Source organism: Balaenoptera ricei, chromosome 1 (assembly GCF_028023285.1).
Source record: "Balaenoptera ricei isolate mBalRic1 chromosome 1, mBalRic1.hap2, whole genome shotgun sequence".
Classification (NCBI taxonomy): Eukaryota; Metazoa; Chordata; class Mammalia; order Artiodactyla; family Balaenopteridae; genus Balaenoptera; species Balaenoptera ricei.
In genome coordinates, this window is record NC_082639.1 from 85,287,388 (window position 1) to 85,308,733 (window position 21,346).

The 21,346-nt window shown below is 33.0% G+C and overlaps 1 protein-coding gene across 5 annotated transcripts in view; it reads left to right on the forward strand.

Annotated features, from left to right (window-relative positions):
* PTBP2 (polypyrimidine tract binding protein 2) overlaps window positions 1–21,346 on the forward strand; it is an 85,926-nt gene that overhangs the window by 55,773 nt on the left and 8,807 nt on the right. For 3 of the 5 annotated variants that reach the window (XM_059926774.1, XM_059926760.1, XM_059926772.1), the window contains exons 8-11: window positions 4,596–4,791; window positions 18,420–18,574; window positions 20,038–20,071; window positions 20,488–20,580. In XM_059926774.1, coding sequence (XP_059782757.1) covers window positions 4,596–4,791; window positions 18,420–18,574; window positions 20,038–20,071; window positions 20,488–20,580 — 478 coding nt within the window. The remainder of the gene's footprint in view (window positions 1–4,595; window positions 4,792–18,419; window positions 18,575–20,037; window positions 20,072–20,487; window positions 20,581–21,346) is intronic. The other 2 variants (XM_059926769.1, XM_059926770.1) reach the window with 1 other exon arrangement.

Here is a 21,346-nt window from a genome sequence, read left to right on the forward strand (position 1 = left end):
AGAGTGACTTGGGTTGCTAGTCCATGAACCACAGTTTGAGTAGCACTGATCTAAGCCATCATCTCTTAAATCTGTGCTTCATTGGCCTTCTGACAAAACTCACCACTTTGAGTTTTAAGAATGATCTCAAAGTCATTTCTTCCTTTCTCAGTGCCCTTCAGTGACTGATTTTTGTCCTTAATATAAAATTCTCCTTCTTTAACATAGCTTATAAAACTAAATCTTGCCTCTCCAGTCTCATCTTCCACCTCTTTAACCATATTGGACTTCTTTAAATGCTTGCATATGCTATATATTCTCTGATCTCTGGGCTTACAGCTTGCTGTTCTGTTTGCTGAAACTGTTCTCTCCATCTCTTTATGCCCAACTTCTACCTCTCTTTCAAGTATCAGTTTAGAAGTCTCTTCTCAGAGAGGTCTTTCATAACCTTTCAACTAGATTGGATCCCTTCCTTTCTTAGTTCTCACCACTGCACACCAAACTTATAATTACTTGTTAAGTGTATTATCTGTTGGACTATAAGTTATATATGAGTGAGTATCATGTCTACTTTGTTCCCTGCTACATTTTTAGAACCTAGCATAGTGTATGTTGTATTACAGTATTAGGGCTTTTTCAACCCGTGTCACAACTTTCCCAGCATCTGGAGTGCTGTAGATCCTTCCAACCTTCAACCATCCATGTACATCTCGGTGTATTATAAAATGATTTGGTTCTAAACTTTGTAATTCAGTTGCTGTATTTTTATGCTTGTTAAAACAGTAGAGATCATGTAAAATTTATAGGTAAGGAATAAGAATTTGGGAAGAGAATCTCAAGCCTGCTTCTCCACTTCTATAATGATTGTTGTTCAAATGAATGAGAGAATGACAAAATATTGCTTACGCCCTGGGAATTCATTTAGCAGGCATAGTGTACTTTTAGGTTTGGGGCAAGAGAATTATAGTATTCTTTAAAGTATGGTCCAGAGCCCATTCTTATCAGACTGTGGTCCAGATACATTCTTATCATATAGATTGCTTATACAAAATGGGACTCTTTGGCTATCCTGAACTAACAGTTCTAATCTTTGGGGTTGGGAGCCCACTACTCTGTTTTGTTTTGAATGCCCTGGGAATCACTGCTATGTAAAGGCAGCTTGAGTGACAGAGCCAATCAAACTTTCCATATATTAGTTATGATCTTTGGCAATTATTTTCAGTTAATTGGAATTCTTTCCCCCTAGCATTTTGCTTTATAAGAGAAGAGCAACTCGGAAAAAAACATATTAACAATGGAGTTTTATTAGTGAGGGTTGGAGGGGAAAAATGTAACCATCTCCTAAATTTGTCCTGAGGTTGGCTTTAAAAACCTCTTAAGTCAACAGAAAAGGTAATGTATATTGAGGGTTGACATTTAGGGTGGTAATCACAAGTCATTGTAACAATCATAATTGTCAAGTAAAAAGTAAATTGTTTTAAATGATCTTCACATTTATTAAAGAAAATGCCCTAATGCATTTTTCAAAAATCTTGTTTATTGTCAAGCAGTGTACTGGGCAAAGATATCACTTACTGTGGCTTTCTAGTTCGGTTTCTATATTTTCGAGAAATAGAAGTAATCTCCTTTTCACCTGGACTTTTAAAAATTGTTTTATACAACCCTGAAATTATAACACACATGGTAGAAAATAGCTGTTTTTGTTTTTATGTTATTAGAGACACCTTTTCAGGTGTGTTATCTATTTCTATTAGGAATGTGTACAGTTGACACTGGACAGTGACACTGTGTCTTTTGGAAATCCTTTAATATGGTCACTCTGTTTTAATATGCAAGTGGATTGTTTCTCATTAATGATTCCTTCCAGGAGAGTGTATTTCATTAGTTTCATTGGTGGCTTTTCCTGTTTTTAATCCATATGCAGTATTTTATTGTGTTGTTAATTATACATTCTGTATTTAACGTTTTTACTGAGTTTACCATGTTTTTGCCATAAATCTTATACTTCATATGAAAATACTTTTTCCTGATTGTTTTTGTGTACTCCAAACCTTCCCTTTGCATAGACACATTTGAGAGGCCTTTCTGCAAATTAACTTGAGCTTTTACTGTCAGAAATCTTTGCTCTAGCAAGATCACTGCAGTCCCGACTGCTGAACACAGACTGACTTGTGTGCTGCCATTATTTCCTGGAATTTTGCAAACACATGAGCTTGAAGTGAGCTTGCATATATAGTTTAATTTGATTTTTCTCCTTACCTCATTTGTAGTCATCTTACCTCAGCCAGCTATTGAAAGTGCCTGGATTTCTATTCTCATGTATCCTCAGCTCTTGTTCCTCTCGTATGTTGCTAACAGGTGATTTTAATTTACATATTGTTTCCTGATTTCTCTAGCTTTTGTATCTTAGGTATACTTGTGTATCTTCCATCTACATAAAGATATTTTTTTTTTAATTAAAGGAAGAATGTCAAAGGCTTCTAGAGGGCTTTCTAGCAGTTAGCATATTCATTGTAGGTATTTGGCAGTCAACCTCATTGAAAGAACTCAGCCCCAAAGAAACTCTGCTTATTGTGAAGTTAGTGATTTTGTGTCAGTACATTACTTTTTGCATTAATTTAGATAATATGACCCAAAGCCAGGTCTTTTCTTACGAGATATCAGATTTTTTTGTATGATGTTATTGAAATAGTCACCTAAGAGTGAATTTTGCTGCTCATCTTTTGATGTTCATATATTGGGGAGAGATACAGATTCTATTACTTGGCTCAACATTTCCCCTATAGGAAAGAGTAAATGAAGACCTATTTTCAATGCTTTGTTTGCCTTTACAGCAGAGTATTGAATTAATACTTATATTATTCTGGCTGAGAGAGTTGATACTTGGCTTTCATTCTCATGTGATGATAGGTACATTGCCTAATTCAAATATAATTCAAATCCTGATGTGTATGTAGTCCCTTTAAGTGAGTTTTCACCAGTAATGTATTGAAATTGGTGAACTTGGGTTGAATTGTGTTTTTAGGTTAGTTTTTAGCTTGGTAAATATATTCACATAAATCTTAACTTTTTTTTGAATTTTATTTTATTTATTTTTTTATACAGCAGGTTCTTATTATCTGTTTTATACATATTAGTGTATACATGTCAATCCCAATCTCCCAATTCATCCCACCACCACCCCCCCCCCCCAACACTTTCCCCCTTGGATAAATCTTAATTTTGTATATTAAAGGAACGGGTTTTCTTTTGTTAGAGTGGGAATATTTTAATTATAAGCTTTATATACATAAGGAGCTCTAGAGGTTTACTTTTTCCGTAACAGGGCACTCTTGATTATATTTAAGTCTGTTTCAGTTACTTTCCTTCTTCAACAATGTGACAATTAAAATAGTCATACTGAGGTAATACAAAAATTCTCTTTCAAACATCAAATGTGAAAAATATGTTGGTCTACTATTAATATAGTTCTGGTTTTACACACTTAATAGATCTTGGTCTGCGTGATCTATTTATGTATTTTTATCAGAAGAATTGTTTTCATTTTTGAGGTGAATTATAGAGCTAAACATGTTCTTCATTTCTGGACTGTTATTTTATACAGTAAATGTTCATTCTTCTAATGAAAAATTAACAGTGTGTTCCCCTGTTCTCTAGTTCGTTCCAGGTTTCTGTCCAGCTGGAGTAGCATTGGTGATTATATAGGAACAGAAAAAAACATAATCATCATAACAGCAGCACAGTCCTTTATAATTCATGATATGCTTTTACATATGTGATCTTTTATCTAATCCTCATAATCCTGCAAGGAAACATGGCAGCCATTGTCATCTCTGTTTTCCAGGTTCAGAAAGATTCTGAGATTCAGAAAGGTTAAATAACTTGTTCAAGATGACCTTTCAACTCTAGAGTTTGTACTCCTTCTATTCCAGAACTTTCCTGGGATGACGTTGAATTTGCTTATTCAGCAAGTTATTCTGATTCAGGTTGAACAACCTAGGTTAAGGAAGATAATATTGGATTGGCCAAAATGTTTGTTGGGGTTTTCCTTAATATGTTATGGAAAACCCAGACAAACTTATTGGCCAACCCAAGAGTTTTTGCTCATTTCATGGTAGTTGCTATTATGCATCATAGTGATATTTATTTGTCTTGAGGCACCTCATTTAATGTGGCATCAAACAGAAGTTACCTTATACCTATACCAATTTTTGTAAGTGTTACCATCCAGCAAAAGATATGTGTATAATAAAATTAACTTTAAAGTATTGTGCAGACTGTTTATGGTACTACTTTGGCAGGACTGACTATATTTGTGACCCTTGTTAATTTTTTTAAATTAAAATATCTGCAGATTTTTAAAATTAAAAGTATTAGCACATATGTTTAACTGGTTGTATTTTAGATTTAGGTAACACTTTTCTATTTAAAGAAGATAGTATTTGTGGAAACCAATATATGTACAGCTGGGATAGTAAAGAACAGGGTATGGAATTTGATCCCTTTCCTGGCGGCTTTTGTGTGCAGTTTTTCATTGTTGAGTTTTATTGTCAAAGTCATACTTTTTCTAATTTTTATTTCTTAAGATTGCTGATGTATTTTGTTCACTTTTACAGGCCCTAGATGGTCAGAATATTTATAATGCTTGCTGTACCCTAAGGATTGATTTTTCCAAACTTGTGAATTTGAATGTAAAATACAACAATGATAAAAGTAGGGATTATACTCGACCTGATCTTCCATCTGGGGATGGACAACCTGCATTGGACCCAGCTATTGCTGCAGCATTTGCCAAGGAGACATCTCTCTTAGGTATGATTTTTATTGTCTATACCACTTTTCTCCCATTTTGCCAAATGGGAAAGTGCCTGTTAAACTCCAGTAAGTATAATGAATCTCCCATTTTGGAATTTAAGAAGTTAGGTTTCTCCCCCCATCAGGTAAGAAAGCATATGAATGCTGTTGGAAGAAAACCCTAAATTCATAAGTATAATGAAAATTATATCAGTTATATTCTTTTTCACCACTCTCATCTTCTCTCCCAGAATAGAAGAGGAAAAGCTCTAATGAAGAAATACTGTTGAGTTCTTAATAAAATATTCACACTTTAAATTGAAGTCATGCTGTCTAGGGGCCCTTGTGCATATTCTTTAGGGCCAATCTAATTGTTTCAATTTAGCACTGCGCAAACAAAAGCTAACAGATGGAACATATGATGGGAGTAGGTGTATAGATTTTTTCAAAGCATATTATACTCTCTCTTTTAAACAATTTTAACTAGAAAGAACTTTATATAAAATTTATTTTGGTATTTATCAGTATTTGCATTTTGTCTTAATCATTGTATTTCACCTCATTCTACAATGGATTTGACCCACCTAATCAAAAAACAAAACAAAACAAAAATTTGCAACTAATAGTTGACAGAGTCAAGATGAAGAAAAAATAAAGGAAAATGTTATTTTGTAAGTAAAATAAGTGATTTATAATTTAAGATGAAATTTTACAGTTTTATTTGATGTATTCAGGAAATTCTTGGTTTCTGAAGTTTGTAAGATTATCTTTAAATGAGTGTTTCTATACATATGGAACCCAAGATTGATGAGTCACAAACTAGTTCTTACAGTTTAGTTTATGTTCATCAATTAAAAAAGGAAAAGCATTAGAATGAAGTAATTTTTGGAAATATTTACTTACTGTGAATATGTAGCATGTGTTATCCATTTATAAATATGTAATATAAGTGATACATCTATGAACCGACACACACTAATGCACAAGAGGAGCATTTGATATGTGAAATTAATTCTGGTAATTTTAGACAAAACTGACCCTTTATTCTAATTGTCTAATACATCTAAGCACAAGTCATAGCAGTTTATCATGACCATAATAGATTCTTTAGGTTGACAACATTCTTTCTTGAGAGAATCTCTATCACTGTGTGGGGATAATTTAAGGCTTTATTCCCTCAACTTGGCTTGTAAGTAGATAATATTGACTATTACATGGTGTACCATTTTTTAAAGTCAAGAGTGAGACAATAATGAGTGATACATGGCCTTTGCTTGTAATTGTTACTGTGAATTCTTACTTTTTTTTTTTTTTACATTTTTTTAACTGATAGAAATTATTTTATAGAAAAGACAAAAATCAACATTTATTGAAGAGCTTCTATGTCATAGGCATTCTGCAAGTCACTTAGTAGATACATTATTTAATCCTTAAAATAACCAAAGTAGAAGATGACAACAAGATTTTTTATAGTAGTTTCTAAGAAATTTAAAATATTACATGCAACTCATTAAAGAAACAAGGGTAAAATACCAAGAAACTTCAGCTAGCGTCAAACATATGACCATAATAATCACTTTCTTGGACCCTACGAGCTATATGTGTTTGCTCATTTGGGTGTAGTTAGATGAGTTCGTATGTGTTTTTGATTCTGGGTGGAGTCATGGTTAGAGGGAATTCATCATCATTTTCCTTGTAATCTCATGGCTTTGATGGAATTTTTTTAAAGTAATAATAATGTCTTTCTCATAAAAGATTATGAAGTTATGCCATAACTAACTTCTGTCTTATTCAGTGCTTTTATCATTTTTCAAATGTTCTACATTTTTGCATTAAAAGAATATGAGTAAAGTTGCTCAGTTCTTAGTAAATTAATTCGTCTGGTGTCTTCTTCCAGCTCTGTCTTGAATATTTTAATATAATATGCTGGCATACCTCGTTTCATTGTGCTTCACAGATACTGTTTTGTTTTTGTTTTTTAAAAACAAATTGAAGGTTTGTGGCAACCCTGCATTGTCAGATGATGGTTAGCATTTTTTAGCAATAAAGTATTTTGTAATTAAGGTATATACATTTTTTTTAGACATAATGATGTTTACACACCTAATAGACTACGGTATACTGTAAACATAGCTTTTATATGCACAGGAAAACCATAAAATTTGTGTGACTCACTTTATTGCAATACTTGCTTTATTGTGGTGGTCTGGAACCAAAGCTGCAGTATCTCCAAGGTATGTCTGTATTTTTGTTTCTGTGCTCTGCCTGATAAGAACAAGGAAAATATTTTGTAGTGAAAATATGTGAATTTACCTTCCTTTATTAAATGACTTCATCGTTTACCTGTTATAATGGTTTTACATCTTAAAACTGGGGTTTTTTATTTTAAATGTCTGCAAGTAGTTTTTGAAAGTGGGTGAGTTACAAGTTTTAAAAATCAAATAATGGAATTTATAATTTATGAGATTACTTATATTTTGATATTTTTTTCTTTCTATGTAAATACATATTTTGTACAAAATTAAAAGCACACTATTTGCAGTTTTGTGTTTTATTTGAATTATTCTACTGAGAATTTTTTGGAAAAATGATAATTATAATAGCTTCATAACATTCTAGTGGATATATAATACTTTTGGAAGTATGTTGGACATTTAGTCTACTTTCATACTTTTCATTAGTATAAATGGCGCTGTGACAAACACCTGTACATAATTTTTTGTCTCTTATTTACTTAGACTAGATTCCTAGAACTAGAATCATTGGGTCAAAGAAAATGTTAAAGCCTTCTGAATCTTGTTGCAAATTTCTTTCTAGAATGTTGATGTTAATTTAAACTAACATGAATGGTATATGAGGCTGGCTATTGTACTTTTTCCTCTACCAGCTTATTATAATTGTTATTATTTTATGAACTAGTTTATAATTTTTCAATGCTTATTAGGTACTTACAAGTCTCTGAATTGGTTGTCTGGATTCTTTCTATTAGGATGTACAAAACGTAAAATGTATATTAAGGATATTATGTTCATATTTGGTATGAGCTAAGCATTCAACTTTATACTTATATTTTAGACTGGCTAGTTACGGGAAAATATTTTAAAATAATTCATCACAATCCAAACGTTTCCATTTACAGGACATTAAGGTAACTTTTTTTTACCCGCCACACCTTTGGTGGGTATTGTTATCTTTATGAGGAACCACTTACTGTTTTGCTTTTTAAAGTAGTCATGAAACACTCTTAATAGTGACATACACTGTTGCGTTAGTGAGGTCATGCCTTCTGGAATGGTGACTACATTTTTTTCTCTGTTTATTTGCTTCTAGTGATATTTAATAAGTCAGGTGACTTCAAAGTACAACAAACTAATATTGATAGGATCCATTTCCTGCTTGAGTCTTCCTCAAAGAGTACTTGTCCAAAATGAAATAATTGCTTGGTATCCTTTTATTTCAAAGATTCTGTAAGAACACAGATACTAGGTGATAATTCTTTTCTGCTAAATATTTAGGGGGATTCACTTTACTTTGTATGATTTTTATATTATATCCTAGCACTTGACTAAATTTAATTAATTTGGAATCAGTATTATAAATTTTAATTGGTTTATTTTACACAGTAATTTTTTAAGACTAGCGTTCTCGGCTTCCTTTTTTTAGTGCTAGGGACCACAGTGTCTCCAAAAAATGTAATTTATTCAAGAATGGAGACTGAGTGCTTTGTAATTAGTTAGAAATCTTGACATTTAAATACATAATCACAAACTTGGCAGACTATTAGTTATTCACATATTCTACATCAAAGAACAAGGTGATCAAAAATCCTTGAGATTATAAATTGAGATGTCATTATAATGACCATTTTATCATGTTTAAGAAGTGTAGTTAATTTATTAAGGGGTGGGTCACTTTTAGAAAAACTGCTAGAAGTAATTAATTTTTCATGATCATGTTGTCTACATTTTAAAAATTAATGCAGATAATACGTACAAAGAATACTTACTTTAGAGCCTTCTGTGTAGTTTGAGTTAATAAGTAGCAGCCGTTCTCATCATAAGGTTTTAACAGAAAAGCAAAGCAAACTTTGTATAGGATATCTTCTGAGGTGAAAATAATTGGTAATTGAGAACAGATATAACAACCATTTATTCATAAGGGTAAATATGTAGTTCTTATAGATCAGTGTTTCTCAAACTTTCCTGCACATCAAAATCACCAGGTCTTACCGTAGACTGAGAATCCCTAATGATTAGTGGGTTTCTAATTTTTTAAGATTCCAGGATTCCAAGATGTAGTGGGAGTTGAGAATTACTGCTATAGAGGAAAGTTTGTAGTTTTTTAGTGAAGTTATTAGTGTTCTCATAAAAACATACTTTATACCTATTGAGCCAGTATTCTAATACTTTTCTTTATTCATGCCATGTAAATCTGTCTTGGTATCAGTACAATTCCACTGATACTGTTTAGCTGTTAAATTGGATTTGGTTTTCTTTTCTATGTGTTTATGATGCATAAAATTAACAAGTAAACTTTTTTTAAATATATTTTTTAAAACTTACTTTAAACTTAATATTTTAAAATTTATTTTTAAATGACTTCTGAAAGCTTTTGTTTTTGTTACTTTTGAATGGGTTATTTACATGGTGTTTTTTTTTAAGTTTTTATTATCAAAGACTTCAGTTATCATATCCATTATCTCAATTCACTAGTTCCCACACTTGTTTTATCTGTTCATTTTTTCTTTTGTATTTTGAGGCAAATCCTTAACATCATGTCATCTCAAATATTACCATAATTTCTCTAAAATAATGACATTTTCTTACCAAGCATACCTGATCAAAATTGATTAAAACCTGATTATCATACCTATCAAAATTGATGATGATTTCTTAATGTTGTTGAATACCCAGTCAATCTTGCATTTCCCCAGTTGTCTCAAAAAATGTTTTTTAAGCATTGATTTGTTCAGAATAGGATCTTCTCAGGGGCCACACATGGCATTTGGTAGTTATGTCTCCTGAATGTCTATTACTCTGTTAAAGTCCTCTCCCTCTGCCCCAGCCCTCAGTTCCATTGACTTATTGTGGAAACCTAGTTATATTCTTTTAGAAAATGCCACAATCTGGATTGGTCTGGCTATTTATTTCCTTATAGTGTCATCTTTTTTTTTTTTTTAAGATCACGTGTTCTTGTGTATTCATATTTATTTATTCATTTTTAAAAAATATTTATTTGGCTGTGTCGGGTCTTAGTTGAGGCGTGCAGGATCTTTAGTTGCGGCCTACGGGCTCTAAGTTCCCTGGACCAGGGATCGAACCCGGACCCCCTGCATTGGGAGCATGGAGTCTTAACCACTTTCTGTCTTTAAAATGTCTCTTTTAAAGAGGAAGTTGCAAGAGCTGGGGTAGAATTGTTCATTTTAAAATTTGGATAACATTTTTACTTGTGAATCATGAATTAACTTGAAGCAATAACCTTTAAAGAGTTTATTTAACTCCAAGTACATTTTATATAATATTTGAATTAATATGTTTTAAATCTGGAAGTTGTTTTGTCTTCTCAGCAAAGGAAATAGTTGGTGGTAATTGCATACCTCATACTTTGGAGGTATAACGTGCCATAAACATTAGGAGAAATACATTATTACATCAGTTCATATTTACTTATTTACCAGCCTTCTCAAATGGAATAAGCTTATAACTGTAGGGCTAAAATGTTATTCGTAGGCTGCTTTTTAACTATCCAGGGTACACATTTTCATTCAGAGTTCTTAATGGTTGATTTTATAGTCCTAAACTGATTTGTTATGGTCATCCATTCTATTGTTCTCAGCTATAGCTTTAAGAAATTTCTTTTATTAATCCTACGTTTACCTCCTCCTTTTCCATGATACCCTGTCACATACTTGAAAACCTTTCTCATATTTATCCTGGTGTTCATATTTTTAAAGCTAAACAGCTAAACAACAGAAGTTGATTCAGTGGTAATCAACTTCAGCCTTTGGATGTAGAAGACAGATTTAAATTAAATTATACTGTAGATTTAATCTTGAAAAATTTTTAAGAGTTGACAGTTATGTATGTGGTATGGCTAAAAGTAAAGCCTTCTAAAGTATATTACTGCTACCTCTGCAATTAGTAGAAGAAAAACTATGCATTTGTGACCATAGTATAAAATGTGCCTCTATCTGAAGGAGGTAAAAATTATGCAGGAAGTTTTCAGTCTCTAAAGATGCACCAAGAAAGCAACAGATACATACAGGAAATTTTAGTGGGTTTTTTTTTCTGAGTTCTTCCTAACTTCATATTTCTCTTCCTTTTAATTTCTATATTTTTTCTTTTTCCTGTTAATCTTGATTTTAATTTAAAAATGGTATTCTGTCTCTGAATCTACCTCTCCTTTTTGCCCCACTTTCTGAATTTTTCTTATCCTCCGTAAGTAATTGCTGTGAGCTTTTCACATTCCTAGAAGGATTCTACCTCACCTCAGTGGCATCCTGCTTTATTCATTAATTGCGTTTTTCAGCAGTCATTTTAGCACTGTGCTGGGTACTGTAGGGGCTCAGAAAAATTACAAGGTTTCTGTGCTTGTAATCTTGTTTATACTCCGGTGGAGACAGCATACGTCTGAATATCTCTAATGTGAGGCAAACTGAAATATATAATAGAGTTTAATGTAGTATTAGAGCATAATGAAGTGAGTAATTTATCATCCAAAGGAGAATGTGGAAGGGCTTTATGGGCCAAAGGCATTTGATTTGGATAAGAATAAAGGATTTAAAAAACACAGCATGAGAAATGTGATGAAGAATATATCGTGCATGTTTAGGAAGTGACAAGTATTCAGTTGTGAAAGAGGCATAGGGTAATTGGGAAAACATGAAAGGCAGTGATGTCAGAAATAACTAGTTTGAGAGAAGATCTTAGAACTGATGCTATCCCAAGGAGTATACTGGAGACTATTAGTCTAAGTAAGGTAAAATTGTGAATCTAAACTAGGGACAGAAATGAGAATGGAAAGAAAGAAACATGGGAAAAATGAAATGTAAAAGTAATAGGACTTGGCACGTTATGATATGATGACTCATGAAGAATTAAACTTGTGGAGGAGTCTACCTAGATAGTAGGAAATTCAGCCTAGGACTTAGGCAAGAGTTCTGTGGGGTTGAGAATTTGAAAGGCCAGAGGAGTGATATTTAAAACTTTGGTTTAGAGAGATCAGATTTGTAGTTGCCAGACACAGGGCTTGGGGGTGGGGAGAAGTTGGATAAAGGTGGTCAACAGGTACAAACTTCCAGTTATAAGATAAATAAGTACTAGGGATGTAATGTAACATGATACATATAATGAACACCGCTCTATGTTATATATGAAACTTGTTAGAGTAAATCCTAAGAGTTCTCATCACAAGGAGAAAATTTTCTTTTCCTGTTTCTTTAATGTTGTATCTATATGAGATGACGGATGTTCACTAAACTTACTGTGATAATCATTTCATGATGTAAGTCAAATCATTATGCTGCACACCTTAAACTTAGACAGTGCTGTATGTCCATTATATCTCAGTAAAACTGAAAGAAAAAAAAAACTTTGGTTTAAGATTCTCAGGTATAAGAGAGCAAGAGGGCTAAAGACTTGAAATTGAAACTTTAAGCACTACACATTTATGTTGTGGGGAAGTAAAGGATTGAGGGATGAAATAAATAGGGTTAAAATTAGAAGTGCCTATTCAGTTTAGTAGTTACCATAAAGTTTATTCTTATAAGAATGGGTATAAATCAAATTATAATGGATTAGGAATGTAAATTTGATAAGAAAGTACTTACTACTCTTTGAATAAGTGCTTTAGGAAGGAAGGAGAAATGGGATGGTAGTTGAGCAAATCAGGGCCCAAGAGGAAATGTTTACGGTGAAGGAGTATGCATAATCATTAAGAGTATGTGGTCCAAATCCAGACATCCTCAGTTCAAAAGCTGGGTCAGCTTCACTGTCTCAGCTTTCACATTTGTCATGGATATAATGATAGTAATCCCCATGTTCTAAGGCTAGTGTGAGGATTAAATGTGTTAATACATACAGAGAACTTTTCACAGTGTCTGGCATAGAATGAATGCTAATTTCATATTAGCTAGTATTTGTTTTGAAGGCTAGCTTAAGTCCTAGAATTGATTGTAGTAGATTGGATCAAGAATATAGTGGAAATGTTGGGGCCTACGAAATACAGAGATACTTTTCAGGACCACTGTGAGAACTGGAAGGAAGTTTTATCAAGCTCACCTAGAGATTTAGGGGCAGAGCTGGACTGAAGTCATCAGCTTTTGATAGTCCATATTCTTTCTTCTCACCATTTGTATCTTTATGAAGAAAGGGGAACAGATGAAAGAAGGGAGGACTTTTGAAGTTGATTGAAAATTTTGAGGGAATTCTGATCTCGGTCTTACAAGATACTTGGTGAATATAAAGGTTGAGAATAGGGTACAGGACTTAAGTCTAGTGGATTTTTAGGGAATTCTTGAAAATAGAATAGGAAATGCGGCTAACATCAAATAACAATGTTTGTGGAATCAGTTTGGGGTTGTAGGGTGTGTGTGTGTGTGTGTGTGTGTGTGTGTGTGTGTTTTCACTCTAATATTTTACAAACCTAGATGAAAGCATATCCAAAATACAAGATTTGATTTATCCAAGTCTGGCATTGTAGAGCATTAATGGATTAGGAACAAGCAAGCCAAAATGCTCTAGACATAGTATAGTCTAGCCAAGGGAGAATAGAAAGGGAAGTGGTTATCATATAGGCTAAAAATGGGTTGGTTCAGTGGCTGATATGGGAGTAGGAGGATCTATAAGATGGAAGAATGAAGTCAGGAAAGGGGATGTAATGTTAGAAATGAATGGCGAAAAAAGGAAAAAAAATCAAAGATGTAGCAAAAGAAGTTGGTAAAACAGACTGATACAGTAAAAATCATCAAAGTAGAAGTTTTTAAGAAATAGTGAGACCAGTGTGTCAGACAGATCACAGGATGAGGACAAGAGCTGAGATAGAAGGAAGAAATAAAGCCAGGTGCCAAAGTCTTAATGTAATGAGAGAAAATGTCGCAGTGACCTGATGGCTGTTTTGATGAGAAATGATTGCATGGTACGACCTCAAAGACATTCTAATTGGTGACGGCAGAACAGCAGTCTGAAAATAACGTTGGGTGGTGGGATAGTGGGATGAAAAATGCACCCTTTACTTTCCTTTGGGGAAGGGTTTAGGGAGGTAAAAATGACTTTTTGAGAGGGTTATAAGATAAGTTTCATTAGGACCAAGCACATTGAATAAAATGCAATTGTTAATGATAGAAAAGAAAAATGGGTTCTGGAGGGTAAAATAGAAATTGAAGGGAAGGTTCGTGGAAGAGGAAGAATGGATTGTTTGAGGAAAAAATAGCAGCTGTCATTCTTGTCAAAGGTAAAATTTTTATTTTCAAGTCAGGAAATTAAATGTTGTAAAAACTGCCCCCCTCACCCAGGACCCTATACTACATGAATTATAACAGGCCTCAAAGTCCCACCACCAATCCTCTGTTCAGTCATATGTGAGAATAACAACCACCAGATGTCTTGAACAGGGAAAAGAAGTGTAAGACCAAAAACAGGGGAAAGAAGTGTAAGACCAAAAGATATGATGTAATTGACTTTGGATAGACGTTTTAGAATAGGAAATGAAAGGATGAAACAAATTCTGCATCTCTAAAAAGCATGGATACAACTGTCGTAGTCAAGAGGAGCCTAAGGAGGTATGACTAAATCTAATAACGGCATCCTGAAACAAAAAAAGGACATTACATGCAAATTAAGGAAATCTGAATACTTTATGGACCTTAATTAATAATAACATATTAATACTGGCTGATTAGTTGCAACATATACTATTGTATGATAGTACAATATATCTATTTATAATATATATGATATATAACTATATCATGCTATAGTAAGATATTAATAATGGGGGAAAAGGGGTGCCCAGGTTATAGGAACTTTGGAGAATTTTTAATTTTTCTGTAAATCTAAAACTGTTCTAAAATAAAAGTTTATTAAAAATTATAGATAAAATTTGCCAGTGATCTAAGGTAAGTTATCAAGAACAGTTTAATTCTTCAATTGTAATGGACAAGGTTAGGGATGTCTGTGTGCCTCAGCAAAATATGACCTCAGGGATAGAGGGATAGATAGATGCATAATTTCTCTTCACTTCATCGCTGTGGACTTTGAATCTCTATCAGATAGATACATGGCAGTGTGGCCATCAGTTTCAGGGAGGGAGGGCTAGTAATGTGTCAGAACTAATACAAGAAGTTTATAAAATTGCTGAATCACTCAAAATGCTGGGTGGCCCAGCTGATGAAGATCATTTCACATGGAAGGGATCCCTGTGACACCTTCCTTTTCTTTTCATGTGGCAGTTTATGAAGCTCTTTGACGTTATTTGATTCTTAAAACAATCCTGGAAGTAAAACGGACGTTTTTATCCCCCATCTCAATATGCATATAGTGTTTTTTACAGCATACCTGCTGGCTTGAAGATGTAAATCATTAAAATTAAAGTTATTTCTACAGCTAAAAGTAATCCATTAGAGCCAATGTGCATAACGTGTTTTATATGTTTTTTTACAAAGGGAAGATAGTAAATGTATTTTCTCTCACAGCTAGCAGTTAACATTAATATGAAAAATACAGTGCAGAATTCCTTTTCAGAATTCATTATTATGGCATAAATAGTACATCATGAAATACTTCATAGGTTTTTATATTTTTGTGTAGCAGACAAAACTGAGATTAAACCTAAAAAAAAAAAATTACCTTACTGAAAAAATAATTTTTTAGAGAAGAGTATACTGAAGGAAATTGTGGAAACTATCCTTAGAGGCTTTAAAAGTCCAATAAAAACCTCAAGACTATTCTAGTGATTTGGAACTGTGAAAGATGACTGAAATAGTTTTTCTAAGTTACCAGACTAGGAGAAGAAGTAGTGGAAGAGAAATACATGCTAGTGGCACTAAGGACAGTGACTGCCCTCATCTCTTGAAGTACTTTTGCATCATGCTCTGGGCTGCCTAAAATGAAGAAAGGTCATTTGGCAAGAGGATAGATCATCTGGTGACCCAGAATGGTGAGAATAAATGGAGAAGTAGGGAGATTATGAAGTAGCATTTGCATAGTAGCAAGAACAGTGGGGACCCTCATAGCTTACATTCCACATTTTGCTGAGCTTTCCATTATCTCCTTACTAGAAGGAGATAAATTGTATCTACTTGGAGCCACAAAATTTCACTTATGTTTTCACGAGAAAATGAAGTCTTATTTTTACTGAAGTGTAATGTTGTTTATATGGCATTCTTGTTTTTTTTAAGTCTTCCACACTTCAAAAAGGGCTTTAGCCTAGTCTCTTAATTCTTAATTACCATTTTAAATTAATTTTAATTATTTTAATTCTCAGTGATTATTTTTCCATGATGTCTTGATGTTTTAAATAATATTGTGCTACCAAGGTATCTTCATTACAAATCCCAGACTTAAAGTTTCTTTGAATAAATTTTTCATCATCTTTGAATATTTTGGTGAAGTATTATGATTGTTTAATTGTATATTGGCATGGTAGAGATGTGTTTTAGAAGAAACCATTTTCTGCAAAAATGAAGTTGTGTTTAGACTGATATATCAAATGTATTGATGTTTTATATGTGTTTCATGAATTAGTAATTTTTCTTGAAATATCAACAGAGAAAGACAAATGATAAGTAACTTAGAACTATAAGTTTTGGAATCTATCTACATGTCTAATAAGAGTATGCAAGATCAAAATGACTGTGAGTACATACCTAGGAATTAGGAATGTATCTTACATTGGCAGCATTTTAAGATATCCATTGACTGTTAAATGGAAACAACCTATCAAATGTAATGAGAGCTATGGTATTTAACATTGAGAAGTTAGTAATACCATAGGATAGTTAAAGTGGTGGATCCTAAAAGGCACTAAAGACTATTATGCATGATTAATTATTAGACGTGAGAAGTTTCTATTTTAAAATTAGATCCTTATTTCTGGATTTACTTTAAAAATAAAATTGGTGAGTAGATACAACACAATTAGCCATGAGTTAATAATTGGTAAACAATTGTGGTGGATACATGGGGCTCATTATTCTAGTCTCTCTACTTTTTTATATGTTGGAAATTTTCCAAAACAAAAAGTAAAATCTAAAAAATAAAAGTGGAGAAATAAGAAAAAAAAGGTGGGGGGAGGGAATCCCCAAAAATGGTATGTGGAGTGGTGGTGGGGGACTGTAAAATAAACTCATACAGAGCAAGAACGTAAATGAGAAACACCATTCTACTGATGGGGGAGATACTCAGAAAAGATAAAAGGAGATTGGGAGGGAAAAATTTTATAAGTCAAAAACTAAAGAAGTTAAGAATTGTCAGTCTTCAAGAACCCTTCACCCTGCCAATGAAAAGTCATAGTAGTTTCTGTAAAGTAAAAAGATAAACTTGGCTAAAAGAGTAACATCTGAAACCAGAGGTAACAGCACATCCTTATGACATGTACAAGAAAGCTGGAAAGAGAAAAGAAGAAATAAAACATGAACTTATGGGACAACAGTACTATGGGCCAGTTCTACCCAGGTATGTCATGAATTAACTTTATGTAGGTTGAATGTTTGTCGCCTTTATCATGAGAAGGAAAAAAAAGAACATATAACTCATTTCTTTAGTGAACTAATATTTATTGAGAAATAAGCTGGTATGTAAGAATTTAAGGGATGAAAGGAATCCAAGTTTATTGATAATTGAAATATGGATAAAAGATGCTGAGACAAAGGGAATTCTGTGGAATAAAGGAAGAATCCTGAAGATGACAGAACAACAGTAAGACTGGAAAGTAGAACAGTAGAAATAAGAAGGAAATGTTAAAACTGGTAGGTAAAGGATAGGAAAACACTGAAAGAGAAAGCCTGTGTGATATAGAGACTTTTTCTCATTCTTTCTATGGGGGAAGTGTTGTAATTGAGAAACTTGTGTTATACCTACTTGAATGTGGAATTAAGGAAAACAGATTTTGGTAAGATTTTCTTTAGGTCACTTGAATGAATTAAATAATGATGTTCAGGGTGATTTTGTCTCTAAAAGTGAAGGACTTACTATATATGGTTTGTAAGCTGTAATTATTTGTCTAATTTCAAGCACGTTTATAAAGAAGATAGCACTTTATAAAAAAGTGAGTTACTGTTATGTTGAAGATGATTTTTTTTTAGATTTGGCTCCTCACTATGAACCATGGAAGTGAATTTTTCAAGTCTCTGACTTGGAAGTATATTCTTTATGCTGTGTTTGCTTTTCCATAGGAAATGGAATGTTGTATATTTAATTTTTTTAACATAATACAGGTATGTACCTTAGTTCTAATATTTAATGATTTCATTGAAACCAATTAATTTTATCTACTACTTATCAGCAACTAATGTTTCTAAATGTTATAAAAATTAACTTTCAGGAACCACTTGGAACGGTCAGCCCTAAGCCGTGCAGCCATCGTGCTTAAATTGGTTTTTGTAAACGACTTGTGTGTGTTTCGTAAAATATGCTTTATTTTAAAATTAGGGCTTCCTGTTGCAGCTGTTCCAGGAGCTCTGAGTCCTTTGGCTATTCCAAACGCTGCTGCAGCAGCTGCTGCAGCTGCTGCTGGCCGAGTGGGTATGCCTGGAGTCTCAGCTGGTGGCAATACAGTCCTGTTGGTTAGCAATTTAAATGAAGAGGTTAGTAAAATAATTTTCTAGTGTTTATTTTTTAACTCCATTTCATTTGTGAAAGTTTTTCATGTTTATTTTGTTTTGCACTTGCCTTTCTTTTTATGTACATTCATTAGTCAAAGTATTTTCTGTGTGTTTCTACTTCCGAATAAAATCTATGTACTTGTTTAGGTAATACTTTATTTCCGTAGATAGTCATATCTCTTTTAATATATATATATATATTTTAACCTAACTACCTATTTTTCCTAAGAAAAATATGGTGAAGTACTGTAGTTCGGCTTTTTATCTTTTTGTTGTTCTCAAAAGGCAAATGTGATCTAATTTGCAGATGTAACTGTAAAACAATTTTGCTCTTTGCCTTTTCTAATTATTTGCTTGTTCATTTCATGCTTATGTGTCATTGCATTTTTTTAAATCTTATTTTATGTGAACTACTCTAATACATTTTTCTTTGAAGGTTCTTCCAAAGATCTTGACGAGGCACTCTTCCAGTCTTTCTTAGTAATTTTTTCTTTGCAGTTATTAGTCATTGTCTTCTAAAAATATTTTTCAACTTTACCCCTCCCTGAACCCCTCCCACCCCGTTAAATAAAGTTTATTGCTGAGTTATTTTCTTTAGTTGTACATTTTATGTCTGGTATATTTTATTTTGATTGCTATGGAAGCTGGTATGAAATGTGGGAAGCTCAGTGTATCAGTTTATGATGTCTAATTTGAATATTTGTTTCATTTTTAATTGGCCTCTGTTAATACGAACATTAAGCTATTTTATCATTTAGTACTATTGTCATCCACAGTTCTGCATGCTAAAATGTTTGAATCAGAGTGCCTTTGTTTTTCTCTTAAGAATTTTGCCTGCATTTCATAACCAGCCATGCTTATGCAGTTAAAGTTCAAAGTTTAAAATTCCTGTGCATGCTTTCCTTCCCTATGTTGAGATGAAATGCTGTAATTTACTCTTTGATATAGATGTACTTTACCCATATTTGTCTTGGATGACTACATTTTACTCAGTTTTTCTTGTACAGTACATAAACCAACCATTTTCTGACCAAATCCTGCATTTCCTATGTACTGACCTATATTTTATTTTTTTTTTGTTCCCCAATTCCTTATTTTTTTCTTCTGCATTGCTGTTTCCCTTCCCCATTTCATCCTTTTCCCTGTGTGTTCACCTTCCCTTTCCTTGTCTTTTCCCAAATGCCCATTCCCTTCCCTGTCTTATCCTTTATTTTCCTTGTCCTTGTCTTCATCCCCTGTCTCCATTCCCTATGTTCATGCTTCTGTGCTTGAACAAATGTTCCTCGGACCAACTTGCCCCAATTAACCGCCTTGAACCATGATCCATGACCACCTCACCATTCTGCGGGAACCACCCTTCGTTATGGATGATCTGTTCATCTCCGCTCTTCCTCGACTCTTCTCTCTTCTTGTCTTACGCTGCTTGCTCTTCTCTCCTTCTAAAGATGGTTACGCCCCAAAGTCTGTTTACCCTCTTCGGTATGTTATTGTTAGCACTATACTTTTATTATTGATTTGATTTTTGTTTCACCTTAATTCTTATTTGTAGCTAGCACTTTGGCTTAAAGTTGAATAGTAAATCTTTTGCTATTTTTCTTTGCTATTTAAAACTCCATAGACACAAAATTTGTTTTAATGCATGCTGATTTATTTTGCATGGTCTTTAATTTAATATCATTCACATAGCTTTGAGGGTTTATCAGAGATTATTCTTTTCAAAATTCACTGTTCAAAATCTTGATCTTCTTTATTCATTTGTGAGAATGATGAGTTTGAATGAGTGATCATGTTGATGTCTGAATGTTTCATTAATATGTCAGAAAGATAATCTTTAGCTGACTTGCACGTAAAATTAATTCCATTTTTGGATTACCTCTCTGTGGCTCCAAAAAAAGGTGTTTATGGAGATGTGCAGCGTGTGAAGATTTTGTACAATAAGAAAGACAGTGCTCTAATACAGATGGCTGATGGAAACCAATCACAACTGGGTAAGATTAAATTATATGTTATCTATACATCTTCAAATCTGATTTCAAATATATAATCTAAACCTGTGAATAAAAACAAAGTCTTTATATTAGTAAGAAGCCATTTATTAATAGCCAGGGTTCAAAATCATGTTAATTTTCATATTTTAACATGAATAGTTGTACATGATGAACATATTTGTATTTTTCTGCTGTCCTCTTAACCATTTCTTGTGTGGAGTCTAAGGAAGAAATGTTTTGGCTTCAAAATTACAATAACAATTTCACATAAGAATTATGACATACATATTAAAGATCCTTAGTGTTTTTCATTCCTGGATACTCCTTGTAATCAAAGCTAACAGTTCATATAGTCCATGGAATCCTGATTAACGCCGTGTTATTTTAATTCTTCTAAAGTCATTTGCAAGTATTTAACTAAACTTAGTAAAGGAAAGAGTCACATGGGAAACATATTTTAGAGATACCAGGTTCTTACAGAATGAAAAACTTATACCAAATACCCCACTGTTAATCCTTTTTGAAATCTTAAAATGTACTTCAGACAAGTTACACTTATACTATTAAATAATTGATGACTTAATTAACATCTTGTTTTTCTTCATGCACAAAGCCAAATCACATAAATCTAGAATGTAGCTGCATATGCACGGTGTGATTGACTGTAAATGTCAATATGTTCTTAGCTTATAATTCTGTTAGTTGAGATTCGGGGATGATGGTACTTCAGACTGGGTGTACTCTATTAATTTTGAAATTTGCCATT